Genomic DNA, 26,768 nt, shown 5'->3' on the forward strand with positions numbered 1-26,768 from the left:
TTTTAGCTTCTGTATTTTCCCCCACTCCCTTTACGTTTCTCCGCCACAGACTTTTTTGTTTTTATTCGGGAGTATGAGCTAGCCTTCCCGTCAGCTGAGTTTGGATATTAGTGTCCGTTTCCCCCCCTCCCGCTTCTTCGCTCTCTTCACTGTATCTGATGCCTCTTGTTTCCTCCAGTAACCCATGTCTATGTGCATCCCGCCTCCCTGCGCTCTCAATATATGGTGCAAGTCAAAATGTCCAAATCGCCCGTAGACCCTCTGTCTGCCGTGGAAACCGGCTCCCAGTCGCACTATTTCCAGGTAAATCCGCTCACTTTACTCCCATTTCTCTCGCATCTAACTCTGTCTTCACCGAGAAAAGAGGAAAATGGGTAATTAGTGTGTCAGATGCTACTTGTTGTTCAATCTGAGGCGTCGCGTTTTGGCAGCGAGCTACTTTTTTCCGTTTTCCCTTTTTTTCACCTCCGCCTTTTCAGAAACTGCAGATTGATGCTTGAGCCGGTGAACGGTCATGTATCCTCATATTATGGCTATTAAACACAGATACACAGTTTAACACCTCCTTGGGTGTCGATGCATTTGCTGTTTTGATCTCAACTCGCAGATCAGGCCTTTGCATTGATGCTTTATTATTTATTTCAGTGCATTTTTACCCTCCGTGCTACGCTTCATCCACTCCAGTGCAGGGAAACCAGCACACACCAGTAACATTATGGGACTTTCATGCAGGATATTGGTGCAAATGTGCAGGCCGTGACTCTGGACTCACCTGTAGCCTGAATCTGAAAGGCTTTCTCCTCAGTTTGATGGGGCTCTCTGCATTAATCAAACCACCATGTGAAGCCGAATAAAGGCAGCCCTGAAATATGTGTGATTCTGGCAGAGTTACTGCTTGCTTTGGTGCAAAGCAGCTATTTTGCACTTAATGACCATACATTTTGTCTTTTGCAGTCCTTAAAAGCCAGCAGTAGATTTATTTTTTGTATGAATAATACAAATCTACAAAATAATTAGTAACTAAAGCACTGAAATAATTATAGTCAGCCTTGCTGCCAGTATTACTGCTAGAGAGTTGTTGCATCCCGTTATCTATCGCCATCCATCTACCCATTCCCCTTTTTATCTCTTCACCCGTGTGCATCTCTTTCTTCCTCACAGCTGCCCCGGAAGTTGCCTAAGCGCAAGAGCCGCTTCAAACGCTCAGATGGCAGCACATCCTCCGACACTACGTCCAGCTTCATCAAACGACAGGTAAAAGCTCCTTTTGTGCCTGGATTGTCTCACTGCAGGCCCATTATTGCACACTGATTGTTAGTGGGTGGAAAAAGGTGTAGGTTCTGTGGAAAATATAGGTCATGGTGTGCTCTAAATGTTGGAATAAAGCTATAAGGTGCTTGAAATTTGTCATCAGAGCCAATGTCTCTGAAGTGTCTGGTTGGCAGTAACGCAACTCTTGCATATTTTTTTTTTTTTTTTTTTTTAGGTATAGGCTGTTCTTGCTGTTGGTGGAGGTGGGGATGGGGGTGTTAAAATACCTGCATGATTCTCTACTTATTTTGTTCGTATCAGTGTGACAGTTTCTGCTCTGCATCTTCATCCACAGCGCTTTTCCCTCAGTTGCAGAGGTTGCTTTGCCCAGTAGAGGGTAGCAAAGTGCTTGACAAAAGAAAAGAAAAAAGAAAAAGGTTCAACCAAAATCCCAACACAGCACAGTATTTTTTTAATTAATGTTTTCAGGTCAGACAAGTGTGGAAGACTCCGATGGAGTTTTAGTGTTATTTAAGAAAAAAGGTATCTGTAATTGGAAACAAAAGGATTCTCCATGTGATGTTGCTGCATAGCCATTTTGAATGGATTGTAGAAATGGGCAAGGGGTGGGAAAGATTTTCTCAGATGATCATATTGACTTTAAGTTGAAAGGCTATATATTGAACAGCTGAACTGGAACATGAATTATTTTAAACTGTGTTAATCTGATAGATGGTGTTCCAGAAACCGAGAAATTAGTTAAAAAATAAATAAATTTTTTAAAAAAAATGTGTCTTTGCGTGTCAATACGATGTACTGACATGAATATATATGTATACTGATGACATGAAATTTGTTTTACTTACTACTTTAAATTTTAATATTTTACTTTAGAAAAATAAACTTGTTACAGTTTGTGAACAAATCATCTGAAATATGAAGTCATTGTGATGTATTGGGTTATTTAGCGTAATAGATCACTTGAGATCGTTGCCACTCAGCAAAACTATCAAATTTGGCAGATATGAGAAAACCAGATGTTTAGCTTGTATCTGCAATGTGCTGGAGTTAATCATAGAAAAGTGTTTTTGCCAAAAAAAAAAAAAAAAAAAAAAAAAAAAAAAAAAAAAGGTGGAGCACCCTCTTTTGAAGTCAAATTAAAAAGCTTCTTACAGCAAAGTTGAATATCGTTAAGGTGCTCTGTTGTTCGGTTTTGTGGAACATTGAGGGTTGGAATCACATGGACCATGTGTCGGCTCCTCCCATGTATTTTCAAGTTAGTTGTCATGTGCCGTTTTGGAATTTGGTTTTAAGATGCATTAACAGAAACAAAAAACCCAATTCCAGAAATGTTGGGATGCTATCTGCAATATAAATGACACAGAATGCAATCATTTGCAAAACTCATAAAACCCACATTTATTTACAATAAACGAAGTGTAACGAAACAAATCAAATGTGTAAAACTGAGAAAATGTAGCATTTTGAGAAAAACAAAAACAACAAAAAAAAAAAAAAAACACTAGCTCGCTTTGAAATTGGTGACAGCGAGACCTGTCAAAGTTGGGACAGGGCCATGTTTACCACAGCATCCCCTCTTCTTTTAACTGTCTGTAAAGATCTTGGAACGGAGAAGTCCAGTTGTTGGACCTTTGGGAGGGAAGTGTTGACCCATTTTTGTCTGATAGAGGATCCTAGCTGCTCAACCATACTGGTTTATCGTTATTGTATTCTTTGGTTCATGATGTGCTAAATGCTTTAAGCATCGTCTTGCTGAGTCTTTAAAAAAATAAAATAAAATTCTGGATGATAGCATATGATTTAAAAACAAACAAAGCAAACACAAATAATAAATTAAATTCAAATTTTGATTTATTACAGCCAAACAGTTTTCCACTGTGTTTCAGTCCTTTTTAAGCCATTTTTGCATCTCTGTATGATCACACTTTAACTTGTATTTGTAGATAGTATAGAGAACTGTGTTCAAACAGCGATTTCTGGAAGTGTTCAGGACTGAATATCACAGGGTCTCAGTATTGATTTTCAGCGATGTCCCTTGCACACAGAGATTTCTCCAAAAATCTGTTACTTTTGATATTATAGATTATGATATACTCAAAGTCTTGGAAATTTTACATTGAAGAACATGTTTCACTTTTTTTTTTTTTGCATATTGGTGAAACTCTGCCTCTCTAACATACTTTTTATACCCAGTCATATTACTGATGTATTTGTGGTTAAACCTGATACAAAATGTTTCTCCAGCCATTTCTTTTAGTACCATTTACTTTTTTAACATTTTGCTGCCTCCACTCCAATGTTTTTAAGACATGTTGCTGCAATTAAATTCAAAAGGAGCTAATGATTTTTCTTAAAATATTTCCGTTTTCTATCTTCAATCGTGAATAAGGATTTATGAGAGTTGCAAATCATTGTATTCTGTTTTTGTATACATTTACATGGCATTCCACCATTTTTGGAATTGGGGCTTTATTGGGACTTTAGGTAACCACTTCCCATTTTTGAAATACGAGGATTTACAGTTTATCATCTGCTACTTCTCCCAACTTTCCTTATCTGGGACAGGAGTGGAGCAAGTATTCTGAGTTATTATTTTAGGAGAAGTAGAAATACTCTGTTAACAGTAAAAGCCATGTGCTCATAATCTTATTTACTGTGAACATAAATATATCAGTAGCAGCACACTTAAAATACCAAAGGCAAGTTCTTGCGCTTCACAATAATTCACCTTAGTGCACTTTGCCTAATACACCCATAGATATATTTATTATCAGTGATGGTTGTTTGTAGATTATATTTCAATTTAACTGCCATTCCCGACGTCCCCTCCCTAAAGAATAAAAATAAACCATCACAACCAACAACCAACGCACCCTTATCAGAAATATTGCAAAGACAGAAAAAATCCTGAATAAAAATTTGAGTGTGAATTTTGAAAGATGGTCTCAATAGAGCCAAACAGCAGCTAAAACAGGAAACGTATGAGCCAGCCATGCCTTTGCACTCATGCAGCAGAGATAGAGGTACACAGCAGTTTCACTAGTGTTGCAGCTTATCTAAAACTTGTTAGTAAAGATGTAAGAAAGTGTACTTATTTTGCCAGCTTACCACATCCATTGTCGTGGTCCAACTCATAAGTTGTGACAAATAGGAGGACAGTTTCAAAAGTGCACAACTGTATTAATTAAAACAGATCGGCACCATACTTGGCAATATGAGGTGTGTTAGTCAGTATTATCAGTGTGTCAGCAGTGGGATGAGTGTTTGAATGATGAGTGGAAGGTGTTGTTTAGTATAAACTCCGAGCTAACAGGGCTAAAGCAGACCAAATAAGAAGCAAATGTTGTAAATGTTTCAGGGAGACCAGCCAGGTGCTCCCACTTACACTGATTAACTCCACCTACAAGGGACCTTTACAAGGGAAACGTAGCAGGCCTGGAAAAAGTCAGGTAAACTGAGGTAAATTAAACAAATAGATAAAAAGGCTCTTTAAACATTATTGTTTATTAAGTTTTTAACAGTTTATTTTATTAGATTTGAATGGCAACTTTTTACTTTAGGTTTTTCTGTCCTGATGAAGATTAAAGTTACTTGTCTCTTTATGATTTTGTCAATTACAATTTTCTTTTGAAAACTATAATTGACAGCCTTTACAAAAAAAAAATCAGTTCAAAATGTAATTTTAATAACAAAATATATTATTAAACTTTACAAATTTCCGCCTACCCCCAGTACACTAAGTTAACTAATTGAAAATAAAGACCTTTGCTTCTTGGAAAGAGGCATAAATAATTAACTGAAGATAAGACGATATACATTCACCTTTATCTGACATATTTTACTTTACCAAACAAAAGAAGGTGCAACATATTTCTTTAACAAAGCAATTGTCAGGCGCTTACGTTGTTTTCATTACAACATTTTGCTTGTCTCTATAATTTTCCTCATTACTGCTTTGATCCTGTGACTGCTCATACCGAGGCTGCTGCACTTTTAGAACAGATGTATTAAAAACATTTTTCACACATTGTGTTACATTTTCACACAGTTGCTGCATTTTTGTTGTTGTTTGTTTGTTTTTGCGCCTGGATCTGAGCTCTGGGTAGCTTAAGCTTCAGCTACTTTCCCCTTTGTTAGCTTCTTTAAATGTCCATGCTCGGCTGGGTGAAGGTGATTTCAGTGTAGAAATGTTTTTGTGGCGGTTCCGCCACAGTTTACTGTGACTGTGAGTGTGCAAGTGATTATTTGCTCACACCACTGTGCATAGACAAAAATGTTTGTGTCATATGTGAGACTCAGAACATTGAAAATCAGACTATTCTGATTCCTGGCTGATCAATTTTTACTCTGACTCCGTGCACTTTGAGAAAACATTTAACAAAAATAACCTTGAAAAGTCAGTTGGTCAGATAATCTCTCAAAGTAAAGCTGAAGCTATTACACTAATAATAAGCAGTAGTATCCTTAACCGATTGAGTTAGTTTTAATCAAAGGTGCCAAATTTTAGCATTTTAAACCCTTTGTGTTGTATTACGTTATAGCAACTTCCATCACTTTAGGGTTTTCTGCACTGTTTTGTGAGTGTTTTATAGACCAGATGACACCAGACACCCTTATATCCACAGTCTTGTTCTTTTGGTAAATGGTAAATGGTAAATGGCCTGTATTTGTATAGCGCTTTTCTAGTCCCTAAGGACCCCAAAGCGCTTTACACAACCAGTCATCCACCCATTCACACACAGATTCACACACTGGTGATGGCAAGCTACATTGTAGCCACAGCCACCCTGGGGCGCACTGACAGAGGTGAGGCTGCCGGACACTGGCGCCACCGGGCCCTCTGACAACCACCAGTAGGCAACGGGTGAAGTGTCTTGCCCAAGGACACAACGACCAAGACTGTCCAAGCCGGGGCTCGAACCGGCAACCTTCCGATTACAAGGCGAACTCCCAACTCTTAAGCCACGATCGAATGAGGAACAGTGTAACTGAGAGGCGTGAGAAAAAGAAGAAGATGAAGGGGGGGGGAAAGGGCTGAGCAGACATCTTCTTCAGAAGGGGACATTAGTTATCCAGATCGCGAGGCTTAATGACAATCTCCAGATTTCCAGAGAATATTGCACGGTTTAAAATATTCATGACTCTCATTTTGAAGGCCTCGGGCGATGTGATGTGTGGGTTCAGTGTTCACACGAGCACCTTTTTGGTTTCTTTTCAATCATTACCTTCTCCCTGCACGCACAACAGGCACCCCGCCTCCTCCTGCTCCCATTGCTGATATGACAAAGTGTTTTATGCAGAAGGAGTAAAATTCACAAACAGAGCAGATAGTTTCTTGTCTGTGATAGGGGTGGGGTGTCTATGTAGGAGCAGTGGAGTATGACTCATTTCTGCAGCAGGATACAATAAGCAGTATGGATGTATGTGTTATATGTAGGACGCGAGGCTTTGAGACCAGAGGAGAAATCTTCAGGGAGTGCATGATAATAACAGCAGTTTCTTCAGTTTCTCCTCCGATGAATTGGACTGTAATGGAAATGAGTAAGAATGTGATGTAAATTTAAAGAGGCGGTTTGATCAGGTGACGCAAAAGCTGCACTCGTTGTTGTGTTGTGATGTGATGAGGTAAGAATAGAAAAAGGTGTTGCCGGTGTCTGCTCCAGTGCAGGTTGTAGTGAGGTAAGGTGATGGGACATAGTGCGGTCTGTCTGCACGCAGCATGTAGTTTATAGAGAGGGAGGGACTGGCAGCATCACCATCACCACATCAACTGAGTAAGTACAAAGACTTATAATACAGTTAGATTCTTCTTCTTCTATTGATTTCCTAACATCTCTAAAGGATCATGTTGTAGCCGCTTCACCTGTCTCTCTTTTGCTTTGTCTTCCTCTTTCATGCTCGTTGTTTCGCTCATTCGTTCACCTGTTTGACTTTATGATTGCCTCAGCTGCTCTTCACACCTCTTCTGAGTTTTGCAGTTTGACATGCAGTATGCCTGATCTTGCCTTCCATATTGATGTAACCACAGACTGATTTATTGCAGTGTGTTTCAGAGAGCTCTGTAGCTCGTGGAACTCGCTGACGTTGAATTACGACCGCACAGCTAATCGAACACTTTTTGAAATTAGATATTTGGTTGCTGGATATCCTGATTGCTGGAGTTTTTGCTCAGAATATTTGCAAAGAGGGAAAGGGTTTTCAGCATGCTGAATAATGTATTTTGCTGCTGCTCTGGATAATCTGCTACCTATGGTTTAATAAAACCATAGAAATTTGCATTAGCATGCTGTCCCTGCATTTTATTTCTCTGTATGTATTTGATCTATACACTTTGAAAATCATTTGGATTTTTGGATTTTCTGTTAAACTCAATGTAGACACGAAACGTAGAATCATGACCTTTTCAGCCTCAGAAGGCTCCTTTTAGGCATCGTCTTGGTTAAAGTTTTGTCTGTTTTCTGTGTCTTATACCTGCCATTAGGGCTGGGCTATATCATACCGTTCACGTTGGGCAACGATAGGAAAATGAAATATCGCGATAGAATATGGGTAAAACTTTGTTTACATACGCACATGGCAGCGACGCAGAATGAGAAGAGCGAAAGTGGATCGTTAAATGAAACGGATGAACCAGAATTGGTTTGTAAAAATGCTGCAACTTCAGTGGTGTGGAACTGGTTTAGCTTTCATCCGTCAGATACACAACAAAGCACTATTTTTGGTAGCGCATGCTAGTGGGCCGTCGTTATTACCGTGTTTTTTGGAAAATACGGCACACTTAAAATCAATCCTTTGATTTTTCTGAAAATCGACAGTGCCCCTTATAATCCCGTGTGCCTTATGTATGAATTCTGGTTGTGTTTACTGACCTCGAAACGATTTTATGTGGTACACGGTCGCTCGAAAATCTGTCAAATGTTTCAGTACGACTTTGCTAAGCTATATAATTTTAATGCACTTCAAAAAAGCTGCTTGTTTAAGTGAAAATACGTTGATGTTTTTTTTTTTTTTTGCACTAATGAATTAAGGAGTTGTAAAGTATTTTGTCTAGTGTCAATTATATCGTCAGTTATATCGTTATCGCAGATTTTCAAATGTATATCGTGATAAATATTTTTGGTCATATCGCCCTGCTCTGCCTGCCATATGATGGTATTTTTCTCTTTCAATTCGAGACCCTCAATATGTACTTCTGTTGAGAGCATTTAACCGTCATCCCACAGCTTCCTTTGCTAATGTGTTTATATTGGCCTAACCATAGCTCTGTAGCTAGCGACGAAGTAGGATATCATTATACAAAGAGTCCAACCAAAATTACCCTCTAAATGTGACTGGTGTTTAGTTTAAGGTTTTTGTTTACGTCTAAAGCAGTGTGATATTTTTTTACTTTCTTAATATCCCAAAAAAAAAGTTGAGGTTTGGGTGTGAAATTTATGGTTTTCAGGGTTTTTATCGGTTTTTACCGTTATTTTCTTTTATCGTTTTTATCTTTAACATGGTTTCCATGGGTCTTTTCCCGTGTGTTATGAATAAATCTTCTTTTTTGGGGGGTACCAGTACTGGTTTTTATTTTGTTGTATTTATCCGCAACACCTTAAAGGCTGGTCCATGAAAATTTTGTCAGACATAAACCGGTCCATGGGGGCCACTGCTGTAGAATATTATATCTTTAATCTGACGAGTTAAAAGCTTAAAGTGTTACTTAAAAATAAAATCTAAATGAAAAACTACATTTTATTTGTCAATTCCAAATAAATACATAGAGATTCATTCAAAATGAAATCTAAATCTGCTAAAACTATTAAATAAAACCTCTTAATTTGTATAGATTCGAACTGGTTTAAATTGTTTGGAAACAAAAACATAAATAAGACAAAAAACAAACAAAGCATTCTGTTTAAATATCCTTAGTATAAATGTAAGAAACGCTAAAATGTAAACAAAGGAGAACATTTAAAAAACTCATATTCACTCAACTGTGGTTGGCTTATGCTCCAAAGCAAAAAATAAATGGAAAAAAAATTACAGCCCAGGGAGTGCAGTACAGTCGCAGTGAGGTGGGCAGCGAGATTCATACACGGATCGGATGAAATCTGATGCAGTAGAGAAGTGTGACACTCTCTACACTCAGTGTGTTTATGGCCAGGGAGTTAGTAACAAGGGTCAGTTACATTAATCAGCTGCTAAAGTTCTGTGTTTTTGACTGTACTTACTGACATCAGGTGTTACCATAACACAGGCGCTTGCATTTGTGATACATCTGTGTCTCTTCGTTTTTGTCATAAGGCATGTTACGGGAGAAAGAGTCTTGTAAAGTCTTGCATTGTGCAGGTAAATTGTCAGCTGTGCAGGGATGGCACTGCTTGATTTTCTGTTGTTGTGCTGGTGTATACAGCTGTGGTAGCCCACGCCTCCTAGACTCCTCAGTCTAACCTGATGTGGCTCCAACTCTGTTCCAGCCACCTGATTGATTTGGCACAGTACTATTCTCATTATCATTGGCCTTTTGTGTTGTCCTTCAAAACACAGACGTTCTATAGACTTTAATTATGTCTCATATCACGGAAAACCTATTTCGCATTAACTATCTTTATCACTTTATTGCCCAGTCCTTCAGTCAGAACACGGTGTATCATCTTTAGATTCCAGCTAGCTAGATTAAACTCATACGTCCTGTTTTTGTCAAGTTAAACTTTACAGTAACACCTGAAACAGCTACACTCATCATTTTATTAGAGCTGAAAGAATTTGGACCATTCTTAAGCCTCATTGGTGCCTCAGTGTTTGTTTGCTTTTGGGAACAGAAGGAGCATTTGGAGCCCTGAAATGGCTAATGATGTCAGAGTTAACAAGTGAGGCGTTTAGGGAGAACTGTTAAACTGTAAATCTCAGCCTGGGGAAAACACTGGAGTTACAATGTGACACAGTTTTAAAAAACATGTTTGGCACCATGTACGACTTGATCTTGACATTGAAATTAAGTTTTAATTTGATTATTTAGCAGCTTCTTCGGTTTGCATTAGCCCTGGTCCTAGGGCTCACTTGAGATTTTATGTTTAATAGTGGCCTTGCAAAAAACGCAAAAACACACAGACATTCTTAAATTGCACAGTTTCTTTTTAAGGAGGAAAGTTATGTATGTGCGTGCATGACAGCTTTCAGGACCAACTGCCATCACATGAGATGTTTAGAGAATATCTAAAGTATTGATTAACAAATTCTGTTCACTTAACATCACTTTAAATATGTGCAGGGCATCATTTTATGCATGATATGAACACTGAAGAACAGCAGTTTACACAGTAGCACAACAGTCTGTTAACAGCTGTCACTATATTCAAGAACAGGAAGGACAGATGGAGGATAAAGAAAAGAGACCAGAGAAGCTTCAAAATGAGTTGTGATCAAAATAGAGGTTGTGTCTGCTTTTTGTAGTTTTTCAGGTGAGGCAAAGATATCGTGTTAGTCAAGACCAACAGATTCTTTTTTAAAACATAACAGGCACAATGTCATTTTTGTTAACAGAGGCAAAATGAGATAATTTAAAATTTTTTGTGTGGTTTCGCTTTATTTTTGCTTAATTTTTTAAATAATAATGGAATTAAATTTTTTTTAAGTATTGTATACACTCCTGACAGAAGTATGAGCCAACGTGTAAAAGCCCACTTGTGCAGTAATAATACCACTATGGCATACTGTGAAATACTATTGTCAGCAAAACAGAGGGCAGGTATCCATTGTTTTTTGCTGTGTTAGCCACATGGCAGCAGGGATGGATGCCAGCCTGCTGATTGCCAGGATTTACTCAACAGCTATTGGATGGATTTTTCCCAGACTTTAAGAGGATGACGAGACACTATTATACATTTAATGAGATCAAACTTTCAGTTTGTCCAATACTAATTACAGAGTCACTTCAAAACTAAAGACCTTCACATCAGTCTCAGCTGGAGCTTGTGTTTACTGGTCTTTGTTTTCAATGGTAAGGTCATGTGAGTTTCCCAAGGTTTTGCTGCCTGTAAACCTTAAACTTCATGTAGCGACTGGATTTTCACATTGAAATCAAATTTGGGAGAACAAGTAAACAAGTGATAAATTATGTCAATGAAGGTGAAAAAGGGTAAAATATAAAATTTTAATAGGGTTAATACAGTCAATAACTTTACATCTGATTTTTGGAGGTACTTGCGTAAAATATACACCCAATTTTTGTATTAATGGCAGCTCAAATTACTACACATAATATTAAAGACTCACATCATAGGGACGAACCCACATGTAATTTAATCCAAAGAAAGCTTCTGCTTTGTTACCACAACACATGTACACATGATGTCTAATATCAGATTAACTGAGTTTATGCCACCTTCTCGTATTTAGCAGCTCAAAAGCCACATTTTTCTTCTAATAAGATTTATCAACATCATAAATCAATAATCAGTTGTTCCTTGTTGTTAATGGGGTTGTGCTTCTGTAAAGTTACTCTACCATGGCTAAGAAATTCATTAGTCTTGAGCCAGTAGTAAAGACATCTCTACATGTCTTATCAGAAGGAGGGGGGGAAAGAACAGAACAGTATAAGTGAAATCCGCCTAATCAAATTAGTGTGGAAATCCTCTGTTGTTCGGTCCCTAGCCTGTAGGATGACTTGGCCCTCTGAGGACTCGACTAGTTAGATGACACACTTCCCTGTTGGCCCCTCCCTGTGGAGTTGGGGCCATCAGTGTTGCAGTGTGTGAAGAATAATCACAGAAGCAGAGTAGGAAGGAACAGAGTTAAATTTAGTCTGCAGACAGGGACATTAGCAGCAAAAAAACAGAAACAAAAAACAAGACATCCTTAGAAAACACAATAAGGATGTTCTTATATTGTTACACTCTGCAATGCAGCCAAGCTTCACCTAAAAGACGTTGGTGGTAAAGCTGCTCTTTGGAGAATTTAACAGTTGGTAAGTTAGTGAGTGTGCAGCACAGGTGCATGCTCCCCTGTCTAAACGTTATTAACGAAAAGCTCTCTGTGTTCTAACATCATTAAAAGGCACTCTGACATAACACCTTTCCTCTGCGCCCACCACCATATTTATTCCGCTTTTATGTCTGTGTGTGTTTGTGAGCATTCCCAGTGAAGACAGGGATCGTTGTTAGAGTGAGAAAATTCACATTCATGTCTTTATCAGACTCTAGCGCCGTCCTGCTAATCAGCCAGGTATGCAATTCTCTCCGGTATCTGTGTGCGTCTGTCTCATGTGGTCACGGTCCCTCCCTCCACCACCACCACCTCCACCTCCCTCTGTTTCCCATCTTTTCGTGTATCTGCAGTAAGGAAAGATATGTAGGTCTCATTCCAGTCCTTCACAGCATTTTACTCTGTCCTAATCTCATCTTTCCCGTTAGATAGCCTGTCTTTATCGTTGCATAAAACCTCTCGCATCTCCATCACTCACTCGTAAACATCCTCTTTTCAGTATGTCTTGTCAACAGTATTCACCCCCCCTTCCCCCCCCCCCTCTCTCTCTCTCGCTGTCTGTTTCTACCCGTTCTTTCTCACCCTCCTTTTTTCTGACGGTGCTGCTCTCTGGCACTGGTGCAGTGTTGCCTTGCAGAGCTTCTGAGTGCTAGAAATCAGATCTAGTTATCTAACAGACACCACCACACCAAAAAAAGAAACGGGCAGAGGTGTTCGCTTGCAGTGGTACTGTAGATGATGATTTATTTTGGATTGCATGCATGCGTTTTGAAGTGCAGAGAAAGCAAAGGTGCTGGCTGGTTCTTTTTTTGTTTGTTTGTTTGTTTTGTTTTGTTTTGTGGAGGGGGGGGGGGTATGTCTGGACACTTTGTGTATGTGTGTGTGTCTATATTATGTGCCTGTACTTCTTTTTGTTTTGCTGTTGCTAATTGGTCCTCCAGAGGATCTGTTTGTATATGTGGGCAAGATGGATGATCGGGACTGAATCGCTGCACTCTGGAGGAGAGGAAAACCAAAGTGAACTGTATTTCTGCTGTTTTTTAGTTTCTCAACATTTTGTTTTATTTACAACAATATGGCTGATCATGTCATTTAGAGAGGTTTACCTGAGCGTTTTCATGACCACCACCACAGATTTTTCTTTCTCTCCTGCCAGAACCCCCTTTGTATTTTGTCTCCTCTGACTTGGTTTTCTTTTTGCTGACAGATTCAGGACTGAGTTCCTTAAGAGAAGCCAAATATAGGAGAACTCACACGCTCACAGGGACACGCAGTAACCAAACTATTACTGTGGAAGTCCATTTGTACATTGTATACAAACTGCAATTGTTATTATTACTATTGATTGAATCTGTGGGGCTATTTTGAAAAGCCTTTTTTTCCATTAACAGTTCAGAACCATAATATTAACTTTACTCCCACATGAGATCAAGAAAAACCAGAAAACGTCACACTTGAGGTACTGGAATCTGATTAAAATGTTTACCTAAATATTTCCCTGTTCATTTTTAGTTGATTGACTAATTAATTAATTGACTAATGGTTGCAGCTATTTTAAGAAAATTAGAGTTTTTTGTGAATAAAAGAAGGACCTATGAAGCTATTTTCACTATTTTACTTATTGTGTAAAATAGCTCTTTGTTTGCTTTATCCCTCGCCCTCAGCATGACATGCTAGCCATCCTTGGTATGTGTCCTACAATGAAAAATGATAACCAGCATATATTTTGCTAATGAGGAGATGTCCTTGGAGAATAAACAGGGGAATAAATGATGTATATATGCTGCACTGTGGGGGATGATGGACTGGATTGGGGCCAAGCAGGAGAGAAGAGGAAGCTCTTGCCTCCTTTGTGCTATATTTGGCCTCTCAGAAGATGGCTGGTGTGGGAGAGCAACGCATTGTTTTGTAGATGCACACACATGAATGTGTTCATGAGTACAGGCACATATTTGCATGCACACCTGCACTCAAACAAACGCTAAAAGGGAGAAGCAGATGAAAGAAAAAACAAACAGTAATACAGCCTAAGTAATGTTAACATGACTGGATGATCTTCATGTGACTCACTGAGTTATTAAACACTGTGCCACTAATATCATGTCACTCTTTCCCGACAGGGGTCAGCTGATTCGTACACCAGTAGACCATCTGATTCAGACCTGTCAGCAGAGGAGGACCGCGAGGCGTATCGGCGTGAAGCCGAGCGCCAGGCACAACAGCAGCTCGACAGAGCTAAGGTACACCATACAGTCATTATCGTAGCTACACATTGCTGTGTTTAGACTGTTTATGAACGAAAATATCTAAGAAACATTTGGCTCTATCTCTCCAGTTGAATTTTGAAGTAGAAGAGTCTAGGTTGTAGGTAAAAGTCAGCAAAGGAGATGTTAATGTCGGTGCTTTTACAAAGAAATCTGAAAATCTAATCATTTTTCATCGTTTGTGCTGTTTGATACCGCTAAATTAGCGTTAAATTATCAAACTTTGTTCATCACTATGAGAAAGAGGCAGGAAGTCATTTGTTATGTCTATGGAAGCATCACTATTAATTTTAAACATATCTTTCCTAACTCTGTAACCAAGAGTATATTTTTAATGAGTTGATATTAATTGGTAAAAAATAAGCAACAACAGGCCCAAGATAACTAATGGATTTGTCAAATGTATTTGCACTAGTCTAAGTACCTTTGTCTTTTACAGTTGTGCTAGTTTACTTTTCAGAGGACAGTTGGAGCAAAATAATATTATTTGAGTTGACTATGACACATTATGCTACTGTAACCATATTAAAAGCTTTCCAACAAGTTTTTGCACCAGCTTCTACCTGATACTTTTCTGACTGAATATAATAAGTGAGCAAACAAGCAGGGTGTTGACATAACTTTAAAAAAATTGTTATTAGAAAGACGGGTTGTTGGTAAAGGAGGCATCTAAACTGCTAACGCTTTGCTGTTAGTGCTTCTGCTAGCTGCTGCTGTTGTGCGGTGAAGTAAACAGAACAATATGAAAGGTGACATCATGTGACATCATGTGCACAATCACTGTCACTGATTTCTGAGTTAGGATCTGACCATTATCCAATGTAAATGTTGTATTGGTGCGTTCCTATTTGAGCCACATATTTGGCATATTACCACCCGGTCACATCCTTTGATAATCTGCTAGTCTGGTCACCATCTTTTGTGCTGTGTGATTGGTTGCTGATTCTGTTGGGTTTAGATTTTATTATTGTCATTTGTATTAGGAAACATTTAACCATATATTCTTAGAGGTGTATAATCAATTGTGTAGTGATAAGTTGTGTGATCTTTAACAGGCTACAGAGGCTTGGTGTGTATTCCACTAGAATGCACACCTACATCCTGGGAGCATGGGAAGAGGTCGCATCTTGTCTTAATTGTTTTATGGTAGGATTAACGTAGCTACGTCTGTTCTAGTCTAAGTGCTTTTCTGTTTAGATGAACTGCTGGACTTCCTCACCGGGGGGGGGGGGGGGGTCTACCCTCTTCCTGACCAAGGATGTTTGCCTTCATGTTATATGACCCTTTGATCAGCAGTAACACACACACACACACACACACACACACACACACACACACACACACACACACACACACACAGTATTCTTTGTTCACATGTATACCTATGTAAGATGCTATATGTTAATGACCCTATGCATATTCATGTAACTACAATAAAAGGAGTGCTATGGGGAGCCTGGCTGAGAGTCTGACAGAGGTCAAGTGGTGGAACGACGCTTGGCTCCAGCCAGGTCTCCCTCATGCATGAGTAACCAGAGAACTTTGGTGCCTTGAGTCTTGCTTTTTGCTGTGTAGCAGATTGTCCTTAACGTTCCAGCAAATAGGTTTATACTATAGACCTAACAGATTCAATCAAAGGAAGTCTGTTTTCAAGTAACAAGGAGTTGATCTATTGCACTCTGTTCTTGTCCTCGAGTCTCACATGTTTGCAGAGCATTTGGATCACTGACAAGTCTTCTTCATGTTCTTATTTGTTGACACCACAGTCCAAACCTGTAGCGTTTGCAGTAAAGACGAATGTGAGTTACTGTGGAGCTCTGGATGAGGACTGTCCAGTCCAAGGAGCTGCAGTCAACTTCGATGCCAAAGACTTCCTGCACATCAAAGAAGTGAGATTATCTGTTTTGAATAATACTAGTACTACTACTACTAATAATAATGATAATAATATGCCCTTTCATTATATTAAAACAAGACACATGCTGTATGTAAACCAGTGCTACTTTTGAACTGAATTTAACAGAAGTACAATAATGACTGGTGGATCGGCCGGCTAGTAAAAGAAGGAGCAGACATCACCTTCATCCCCAGCCCTCTACGACTGGAGGCAATGCGACTGAAACAGGAGCAGAAACAGAGGTCGGCTATTTCATTTCATCTCAGGTGATCTATTTCCACAAAACAGCTTCGGTAATTCAATGTGTCTTTGCTGCTGCTTCTGCAGGAAAACAGGAGGTAACTCCTCAAGTTTAGGAGACATGGTGACAGGGAGCTGGAGGACGACGCCGCCATCTGCAGGTGAATGTAAGTACAGCAAACCTTCTGGTCCTGAAACAAAAAGCAGCTTCTGCTGTCTTTTATCAGTTTCTGTCACTGATTGCTATTTTCTTGTTTTCACAAGCTAAACAGAAGCAAAAACAGGTAGGTTCTGGTACTTTATGATGATGTAGAATTTGCTTATAATTCATGCTTTTTTTTTTTAATTTTTCACTCTAAACAACACAGAGTTTGTAGAAGATAATACTGAATTCCCTAAAGTAAGAGAGGCCATGGAAAATAAACAAAAATAGGTTATACAATTAGAAACTACAAGCAGGCTTGGTGTAACAGATTGTGAGTATAGGAGGTTGCTTAATTGTTTTTTTATGGAGTTAATATTAAAATAATCACTGCAGTAGTACACTGGAAGCACCTGATCTTAAAATGAGTGATTTTAGCAAAACCTTTAAATATTTTACAACTAACCAATCCCTTTTCTGTCACCTGTCTCATTGTCAGGTTAGTTGATTAACTAATACCAGTAATTATTGTTATGTAATATTATAAAACCAAAATGCATTTAAATAACTTCAGGTCTTAATACTGGTTTTTCGGTCATTGTTTGATTGAATATGAGGGTAAAAAACAACAACCAAACCCAACTCCCATCATTTCTCACCCCTTTTTTCGCTGTTCTTTATCCCCTTTCCTGTCCTCCTCTATTTCTGGTAGGAACATGTCCCTCCCTATGATGTGGTGCCCTCTATGAGGCCGGTGGTTCTCGTGGGACCATCGCTGAAGGGCTATGAGGTCAGCTTCTCCCCATTTCACCTCCAGCAGACAGAACGACTGCTTTCCTCTGCACTATTTGCACTGCTGCGTTCGTTATTAGCTCATGTGAATTTGTCCTTTGAAAGTTATTGGAAAATATTCAAATATTAAATGATGACTTTTTTGCTATTTAGTCTACACACATAATGAGAAAATGACACTGTGATTTTGCATTTATGAAAGTCCTCAGACCCTGAATTTATACTTTGTTAAGGGCCATTTGACAGCCATTACAGTTTTTGGAAATTTGGACGATTATGCAGTCTGTAATTAACACTACTTACTACTTTTAGGAAATTAGGATCAAGAATTTCATCAAAGCTGGACTATTGATACAGTTGCATGTTTATGTCTCTTTTTTACTCATAAGTTATTTTTCAGTAGACAGTTTCATCCGTTTGCACAAGTAATTGTTTTCATGACTCCTGTACTCAAGCTTTTGTCTTTTATGAAGTAACTGTACTTTGACTCAAGTGGACTTTTTGGGTTTCTGCCATGTGATTGGCTAATTAGACATTTAGCGAACAGTCTAACAAGTGTACCTAGTACGCTTTACTGTAGTAACCCAAACATTTTATGTTTTGTTTATTTATTTGAACTGTTTTGGTAATTTTCAGAATTTTACTTTTTAGTTACTTATAAATCTTTGACTTCACTAAAACCACTTTGCAGGATTCAGATCTTAAAATAATCTTTATTTATGTTAAACTGGGCCTTGGTGCTAAGTACATTTTATCCACTCCCTGAAAGAAGCTGTTTTACCTCCTGCCATCCTCCCTTCAAAATAGCATTCTTCTGATTGGCTGATTAGCAGGTGGAGGGGTGGATCCACTTTCACTGATATCGTACCAAGCCAAGAATAGAAAAAAATGTCCAGAGTCAAATGTTAAGAGCAGTCTGAAGCATAACATTTTGGTTTATTTGATTTGACCATGTTTAGTACTAACATGAACAACTCTAGCAGCATACATTTGAAAAACAATAAGAGGAAGCAGGATGTCTTAGCCTTTTAATTATAATGTGTTTGTAATTAATTGTTTTTCTTATGTTCCCAAAGGTGACAGATATGATGCAGAAAGCTCTCTTTGACTTCCTGAAACACAGATTTGAGGGAAGGTCAGTAAAATGGGGAGATTATATAATAAATCAAGTAGTTGGTGAAAGCCAGGCCTTTATTTCAGTGAAAGAGTTTCAGTGTATATTTACCTGCATTTTGCAACTTGTCCACAGAATTTCAATCACCCGTGTAACTGCCGACCTGTCCTTAGCCAAGAGATCTGTCCTTAACAAAAGACCCATAATGGAGAGATCCAACACTCGCTCGAGCTTAGGTAAGCTATGCTGATGCCAGTATGAAAGTTCCACAAGTTTCTTTTTTCTTTCTTTTTTTGAAGGGAAGCAACTTTTTTTTTCTTCCATGTATTTATTGAGTTTTAAACTTTACACTGACACCATCATTAAACAAAACAAAACCAACATAACAGAATAAAACAAAACAGACAAAACAAACAACCCGGCTCAAGAATACAAATAAATAAATAGAGAATCCACAGTGACACACATTCCAGTATCATCCGGTGCCATTGAGTCTTAGATGGGGCCGTGTCCGTGATCCAGTTCAAAAGTACACATTTCCTTGCACAGAATGTTAACAGTGCATAGAGCTGCTTTCCAAACTTCCCCTTGATTTTGACGTTTGCTACTCCAAGTAGCATGCACAATGGAGTGCATTCAGAGTCAGTGGTGAAGATCTTATCCAGTTCACACTTAATGACAAACCAAAATTGTTGTATTTTGAGGTTGGCCACCTCTATTTTACATTTAGGGAAGGGAATCAACTTTGATAATGTAATGTATCTTGTCTGTGCAGCTGAGGTTCAGAGTGAGATTGAAAGGATATTTGAACTCGCCAAAACCCTGCAACTGGTTGTTCTGGACGCAGACACCATCAACCATCCCGCACAGCTCGCCAAAACCTCCCTTGCACCCATCATTGTCTATGTTAAAGTTTCCTCACCAAAGGTACACCTTGCTCATGAACATTAGATTAAGGCAGTCTTATCTTTCTTGGTTTCTTACACCATCTGTTTCTTTTTCTCAGGTGCTCCAGAGGCTGATCAAATCCAGGGGGAAGTCTCAGAGCAAGCACCTGAATGTGCAGATGATGGCTGCAGACAAACTCTCTCAGTGCCCCCCTGTGAGTGCTACAGTTTGTAATAAGTCCATACAGTTTGGACATTTTACATGATCATGTAAAATTATTTTTTTGATTTTTCAAAAAGTATATTAAAATATTTAATATCAAAAAAATCATCTGAATTAAAGGCTTAAGCAGTGTGTGGCATGGTTAACTGTTAGTATCTACAGGGGGATTAAAATACGAATGAAAAATAAAGGTGTAGTTTTAGCAAAACAGCTGGTTAAGCTTGTTGCACTCAGACATTCTCATAGATGCTAATCTCAAAGTGCTCCTGAGCTTGCGCCTGTTCAACTTGCCTGTTTTATTAGACCAGGCATGGTCAGAGCTGCCTTGTCATTGCTTTCCTTTCTAATGTATTGAAGTTATTAAAAATGTTTTCACGTGCCATCTCCTCTACATCTCAGAAGTTGGCCAAGGTGATTAGCAAGAGAAAACTCCTCTGAAGCTATAATGCTATCACTGAAGCCCGTTCATTTGCTAATGCTAGCTGTGTTTCCACACAAAGCGCAGGTCATAACTGATCTTGAAGCAGTGAAAGCAGACCAGCGGCAGCTTGCCTCGCACTCTGCTCTCCCCTTAGATTACCATCAAAGACCAGAGGTTTATCCGCAGTGCCCATGCGCAAACCACCAGAAAAAAAACTGCTGGCCTCTCAGCTTGCCTAGCAGCAGTTATTGTTAGCAGGAAACAGATACCCCCTCAGAGAAGGAGACGACTACACTTTGCTATGTCATGAAATAAGCACAGCTTTCAGCGACAATAGCCAACTACCTAACACAAGATGGCAGTAATGTACAGACTGGGTGCGCATTAATTGACAGGCAAGGTGCTTTATGACAGCACTGTCTGAGATGAAAGGAGAGAGATCGCTATAGTTTGGAATGTTTCAATGTATTTTACTTTATTTCTAGATTTAATAATGCAAGCACTGCTTGTCCTAACAGAATGCCACTGAGTTACAGTCTTAATTTTTCATGTTGTACATTCGTAGGATATGTTTGATGTCATTTTGGATGAGAACCAGTTGGAAGATGCTTGTGAGCATTTGGCTGAATACTTGGAGGTTTACTGGCGTGCCACTCACCTCCCAGGAAACACCCCTCTTAATCCACTATTGGAGCAGAGCCTCATGACCCCGCCTTCTGCCATCTCTAGCCTACAGGTAAGTTTGTCTCTGAGTGTGTACATAAATCAGGAGAGCGTAAAAATACGCTTTTAAAATAATGTAAGACTTTTGACAACGAGCCTTGTTTTTTGAACACATTGTATGTTGTCACTGTCTTTGCCAGCTCTTCCCATCTCAGGCTTCACTCCTGTGTTTTGTTTAATTGTCTCCAGTTGTCTTGTCTGTCCTCTCACTCATCCATGCTTAACATCTTTGCAGTTTTCTGAAACACAGGAATTAATTGAATGATCGCGTACAAACTGGGGTGAGTAGTAGGGTTTATATAATATGTATATATATTTGCACCTCTCTTGCGCACCTCCGACACCCGAACACGACCCTGCGGCTGAGACAGTGAATGAAAAGCATTTTATTCATTCAACTCTCAGAAAAGATTAGACCTGGTGTGTTTTTGTTTTTCTGCTGTTGTTTGTCTTTAATTTACTGCATCCTGCCTCTTTTCCTTTACTTGGATGGTTTCAGGTGAATCACTGCTCCACAAGCTTTATTCACAAAGTAGCTAAGCTCTGTCTCCATTTTAATACTACAATTGAAATATATTGGTTTTGTTAAATCTAACTTTCCCTATTGTGTTCAGTTTCCAAGCATGCTTTGTGAATGCTGTCCCCGCTCACTGTGGCACATGAAGCTACCTGAATGATGCTAATTAAAGCGAGTGATGGGTGCTTAAACGATGCTTTCACCTGAACTAAATGCAAATTTACACACAAAAAATGAGTCCACAGCATCGGCAAAATAACTTTTTACCTCCAAGAGGAACTTCCTGAACATCCATTCAGCCGTTTCACATGCATTTTTTTGTTCAGTGTCTGTTGTATTAATCTATACACACACCGACAAAACAAAGGACTTTGAAGATAACAACACTGCTGCACTTCTGCATGCCACTTATGAACACTATCACCCTTTTATGTCGCTCAGCTCTGTGTTATTTCTGCAGTTTACTTACCTGCGGTTTATGACACTGACTGCAGGTTGATTAAAGAACAAGTAATCCCAGTTTTCTATACCTTGATATTTTAGAAAATGCCACAATATCTCTGAGGTTATACATCACATTTGCTATTGCTTGCAATTTTAGTAAAAATAGGAGTTTTTTGGTCATTATATAGGCTTTTTTTAATGTTACCTACAGTTGTGGTCAGAGGTTTACATACACTCATCATGAGCATGAATGTCATGGTCATTTTGGCTTCTTTCTCCAGGGTGGAATCGTTGCACAGCAAACATTTTAATAATTCGAGCAGTGCCAAGTAGGTGCACAAGTTTGAATTTATTTTGAATTTTCTCTAATTCACACAGGGACAGAAGTATATATACAGGCTCAAACATATACATACACTGGCAGCATCATGTTCTGGGGCTGTTTTCTTGTCAGCGGTACTGGTGCATTACACAAAGTGGATGGAAAAATGAAGAAGAAGACTACATGCAAATTCTTCACCTTTACCTCAGATCAACACACAGCTGGACAGTTGAAACATGAAGATAATTGGGTGATCAAACAGGACAACGATCACAAACACACATCAAAAATGGTTTTGGACTGGATAAAGCTAACATTAAGCGTCTGGAATACATTTTGAAACCTTGTGGAATATGTTTAAAAGTCGGGTCTGTGCCAGAAAACCAAAAAAATTTATGAACTCTTCCAATTCTGCCAGGAAGAGTGGTCAAATGTCCAGGCAAGAATTATGGCAGAAGGTTGTTGATGACAATCAAAAGCATGAGGTCGAGGTGAATCTTGCTAAGGAACATTTAACCAAATATGTGTAATATGTATATATTTGAGCCTGTGTGGATTACAGGAAAAACTGGATAAATTAAAATTTGTGCACCCATTCATTTTTTTCATTAAAGATGTATGCTGTACAATTATTCCACTGTGGAAAAATAACAGTTCAAAGAAATCATTAGCATTAGCAGAAATGAAAGCCCTATATTACCATGACATTCATGTCGATTATAAGTGCAATGCAAACTTCTGACCACAACTGTAGTTCTGCAGCTCTGTGTCACGGAATTAAGCTTTTGGGTTACGGTAGCTTACTTTACATTGGAATATCCATCCATTCATCCATTTTCTTTACCATTTATCCAATTCAGGGTGGTGTGGGGCTGGAGTTACATAAGAAAATATAGCACCACAAGCAGTAGAGGATGTACTTACATCTTTTATCAATTGATATCAATAGTTTGTGTTGTTGTCTTACTCTTACTTACTGTTAATGCAATTCCGATGTAGAAGAGAGATTACAGAGCCCACAGTCCTCAGGCCATATAAAGAATCATAAAAGTAGCATTGAATTGCAGGAGTGTCCAAGATATGTACAAGGAATTGTAAGTGGCCCGCCAAATGGTCCAATGTGGCCTACTAGGTAGCTTTTCAAATTGTAAAAACTGCAGACATGCACGGCATTATTTTTGTGACTTTTCTCTGTATTTTGTATCAGGAAGTATTGCGGTGTTAAGAGTGATCGCATTATAACTTTTTATGTGAGCAAGAGGTCTGAATCGTCATCAGTTTTGCAGCAGTTTTACTGACAAAGATATCACATATATATTTCACTTAAGTTCTTTTGTTTTGTTTTTGTTGGGTTTTTTTGCAATGACCATCTGAATGTGATGAAATTGCACTTCTTTTTCTTAAGACAGCTGAGGCTTTTTCCTATCTGATTGTAAGGGATTGTTAGTGAAGATTGAACCTTTTCAAACACTAACACAAAGATACAAAGATGATACATTGTTTCATTGGTCATTATTCAGTAGTTTTACTAACCAAGATCAAGTAAAACTGGGCACGGCTCTTCAGCAAAAATAAAAGTGACACCTTTGCCCTTTATACTCGTTTAATACTCGACACCTGTTTAAACAGAACAAAGACTGTGGTCTAAACTGTACCTAAACTCCTACAGTAGGTGTCACTTTGTGTTCAGTAAGAAGCTTTTTTAAAGGCACACGTGGGTATGTGAGGAATGATTTGAGTCTGCCATATTCTATTGGTCTCTGAGGGTAATGCTAACTTTATGCTGTTCATGGAAAAGAAAAGAAACAATTTTGTATGAATCATTTTAAAGTCTTAATTTAAATCTACTAAAAATAAACATAAAAACTGACCACTTAGAACGACGGTTGGGCATTGATCTGATCACACTGTGATCAGAGACTTGGAGAGCTCAATGTCTTCTGTAGGCTCAAAATAGTTACTTCAGTGGGAAATAATGAGAAAGAAACCAGAATTTTCCTTTCAGACAGACTCCCACAATTCCTTCAAAGTCCTTATTGATGTAGTGTTTGCCTTATTTTGTGTTTTTCCTTCGAGATGATATCCTGAGTCCAAGCTTTGATGTGACTCTGCCTTTATTTGTATTTTTTTCCTGCATGACCACTTGAATCATCCAGAACAAGAACCAGCCGCAGCCTTGTGAGACAGCAGGCTTGGAGGGTGATGAGGAAGAGGAGGCCGGCGAGGAGGCCCACTCCCCCCTGGAGCAGGACAGTCTTATGCCATCTGACGAAGCCAGCGACTCGCTTTCTCGTGGCCGGAGGGGGAGCCCCTGTCACAGGGGGGGCGAGGAGGATGAAGAGGAGGAAGAGGAAGAAGAGGAGGAGGAAGATGAGGAGGATGAATACGCCTCTCCCTGCCACGCTCGCACATATAGGGACATGTACCCCTCTCACCGCGGCCATACGGGCGGTGCCCACAGTGCCAACGGGCACGAGTCACAAGACAGGCTGCTCCAGCGCGAAGCTCAGCAAGGTCACAACCAGAGGAACCGCCAGCGCAGCCGCCCCTGGCCCCGAGACACCTACTGAGACAAGGGGCCCCTTCCAGCCTCCAGCTCCCCCCCCCCAAGCCCTCCACCCACCGCACAGGCCCAAACTAGCAACATAGAGATGAAATTTGTTCCCAGATTCGCCAAACTTTAGTGCCAATTGGAAACAAACACAAACAGATGCCCAGTTTATCGACCAATCACAATCTTCCAGGGGGCCTACTCACCTCTGAAAGGGAAAAGTTTCAGGCTACCAGCTGTACGCAAACTCAAACTTTAGCTGCTTTGCCTAAGGTTTCTCTATTGTAGGATGTCTCATATACTGGCCTTAAAATTCCTAAGACTTTTAACGATCTTTACTATTGCATGTATAATTTTAAGACTATTTGCACATTAACGTCAGAACAGGAAGTGAATGACCTTTATGGATAAACTAACGTAGGAATGTCTACCGCTGAATCAGTTATGGGAAATAGTAATGCATTTGATTCCAATGTATATACTGAATGGGCACTGCTACTTTATTTGTTTGATTTTGTTTATATGGACTTGTTTGTTGCCATCCATGTGTTCGGTGAACGGAGATTTTTGGAGAGACATTGTACAGTCTCTAAACAGTTAAAACGTCATCGATATGAAGCTGCAGTACAGCGTCAGCGTCACCTACAGTGCAGTACGTTCTGGGCATCGCTCGTCTTTGCTGTTGCACAATCACTCTCTTAAGAAAAAAAAATCTTTGAATGGGCACAGAGAATGTAAACACAACCATGAAAGGGAATGTTTTAAATCTTTTAAAGGATGAATTCCTTGCCAAAAAAACAAACAAAAACAAAAAAAACACACGCTTGTTTACATCCACTCATACACATATTTCAAGCACATGCTGCACAGCTGCAGCTCCTCTTCAAATCCAGGCTTCAGAGAATGTAAGCTTGCATGCCTTTTGCACCTCCAGCACCACTTGGTCGCACAACCTATCGCCCCGTAAATTCGATTGTAGCACGTTATTGATTGTAGCATCCACAGTTTCTAAACTGATCTCACTCCCCTTACATCCACCTCACTCTCCTCGGATATTTTTTGTGTGTCGAACATTGTTTGCGTACTGCAGTTTTAAGATAAGATAAGATAAGATAACCTTTATTAGTCCCACACGTGGGAAATTTGTTTTGTCACAGCAGGAAGTGGACAGTGCAAAAGTTATGACGCAAAAATTAGAATACAATAAGAATAAATACAATAAGACAGCTGGTTTTTACAAAGGCGGATCCTCAGGTGTATGTCCTACAACACTCATCGCGCTCAGCTCCATGTAACGACCGTGTCGTGCTCCCCGAGGACTTGTAGCACTCGTGACACGTCATTCTGTTCCTGCGCCATTTCTAGTCCGTGAGCCGACGACGAGGTGGACGCGATGCTGATAAGCGGCGGCCCAACTCTGTTCCTTACACAGGGTGGATTGTTGTCACGGCCGGCTGATAGGAAACCCTGGTTTACTGCTTCCATGTGTCACAGGTATCTCTATCTAGTGTTCTGTATATTTTAAAGAGAAAAAAAAATCAGCATGATTGAAAAAAAAATTAAGAAAAAAATCTATGCAAGTGTTGCATGAAATCTGATTGTTTCTTTTGAAGTATTTTAGTAATGCATCGATTCTGACTCTCCTCGTCGTCTTGTAGTGATAGTCTTGTCTTTGGGGCTACTCACTCCTCGCACCACCAACAACACGATTACTAAAAAGATCTGTTTATTTCTTCACACACCTTTAACACTGAGGACATTCTTCCACAGTAAAGTCACTCACTGGGGGAAAAAAACAAAACAAAAAAAAAAAACCGTCCCAGATCAGGCCTTTGATTTTGTTAATTTGTGATCTAATGAGTGGATTATCTAAGCCCTGCATGTCTTAGTTCAACAATTAGCTCCTTTCGTTATATTTTGGCAGAGTATGTTTTTCAATGCGGACCAATTTAGCAACTGATAAAACAGTTGAAGGTTTTTCGATTTATGAAGCA

The 26,768-nt window shown here is 39.2% G+C and overlaps 1 protein-coding gene across 4 annotated transcripts; it reads left to right on the forward strand.

Moving 5' to 3' along the window:
* cacnb3a (calcium channel, voltage-dependent, beta 3a) lies at positions 1 to 26,349 on the forward strand. Of its 4 annotated transcripts, none has more exons than XM_080899292.1 (15): positions 1 to 303; positions 1,162 to 1,254; positions 14,358 to 14,477; positions 16,268 to 16,390; positions 16,525 to 16,640; positions 16,726 to 16,805; positions 16,903 to 16,922; positions 17,493 to 17,570; positions 18,649 to 18,707; positions 18,822 to 18,922; positions 19,462 to 19,613; positions 19,693 to 19,788; positions 20,783 to 20,953; positions 21,176 to 21,221; positions 24,380 to 24,517. In XM_080899292.1, the coding sequence occupies exons 1-14, from the start codon at positions 223 to 225 to the stop codon at positions 21,203 to 21,205; spliced, it is 1,320 nt and encodes a 439-aa protein (XP_080755418.1). In that variant the 5' UTR covers positions 1 to 222; the 3' UTR covers positions 21,206 to 21,221; positions 24,380 to 24,517. The 4 variants fall into 4 exon arrangements, with proteins under 4 accessions (XP_080755418.1, XP_080755417.1, XP_080755416.1 ...); XM_080899291.1 differs by lacking the exon at positions 21,176 to 21,221 and adding an exon at positions 15,557 to 15,647 and having other exon boundaries at positions 3 to 303; positions 24,380 to 26,349; XM_080899290.1 differs by lacking the exon at positions 21,176 to 21,221 and having other exon boundaries at positions 3 to 303; positions 24,380 to 26,349.
* Positions 26,350 to 26,768: the final 419 nt, after the last annotated feature.

This window comes from Rhamphochromis sp. 'chilingali' (genome assembly GCF_963969265.1).
Source record: "Rhamphochromis sp. 'chilingali' genome assembly, chromosome: 12".
In the NCBI taxonomy this organism is placed as follows: domain Eukaryota; kingdom Metazoa; phylum Chordata; class Actinopteri; order Cichliformes; family Cichlidae; genus Rhamphochromis; species Rhamphochromis sp. 'chilingali'.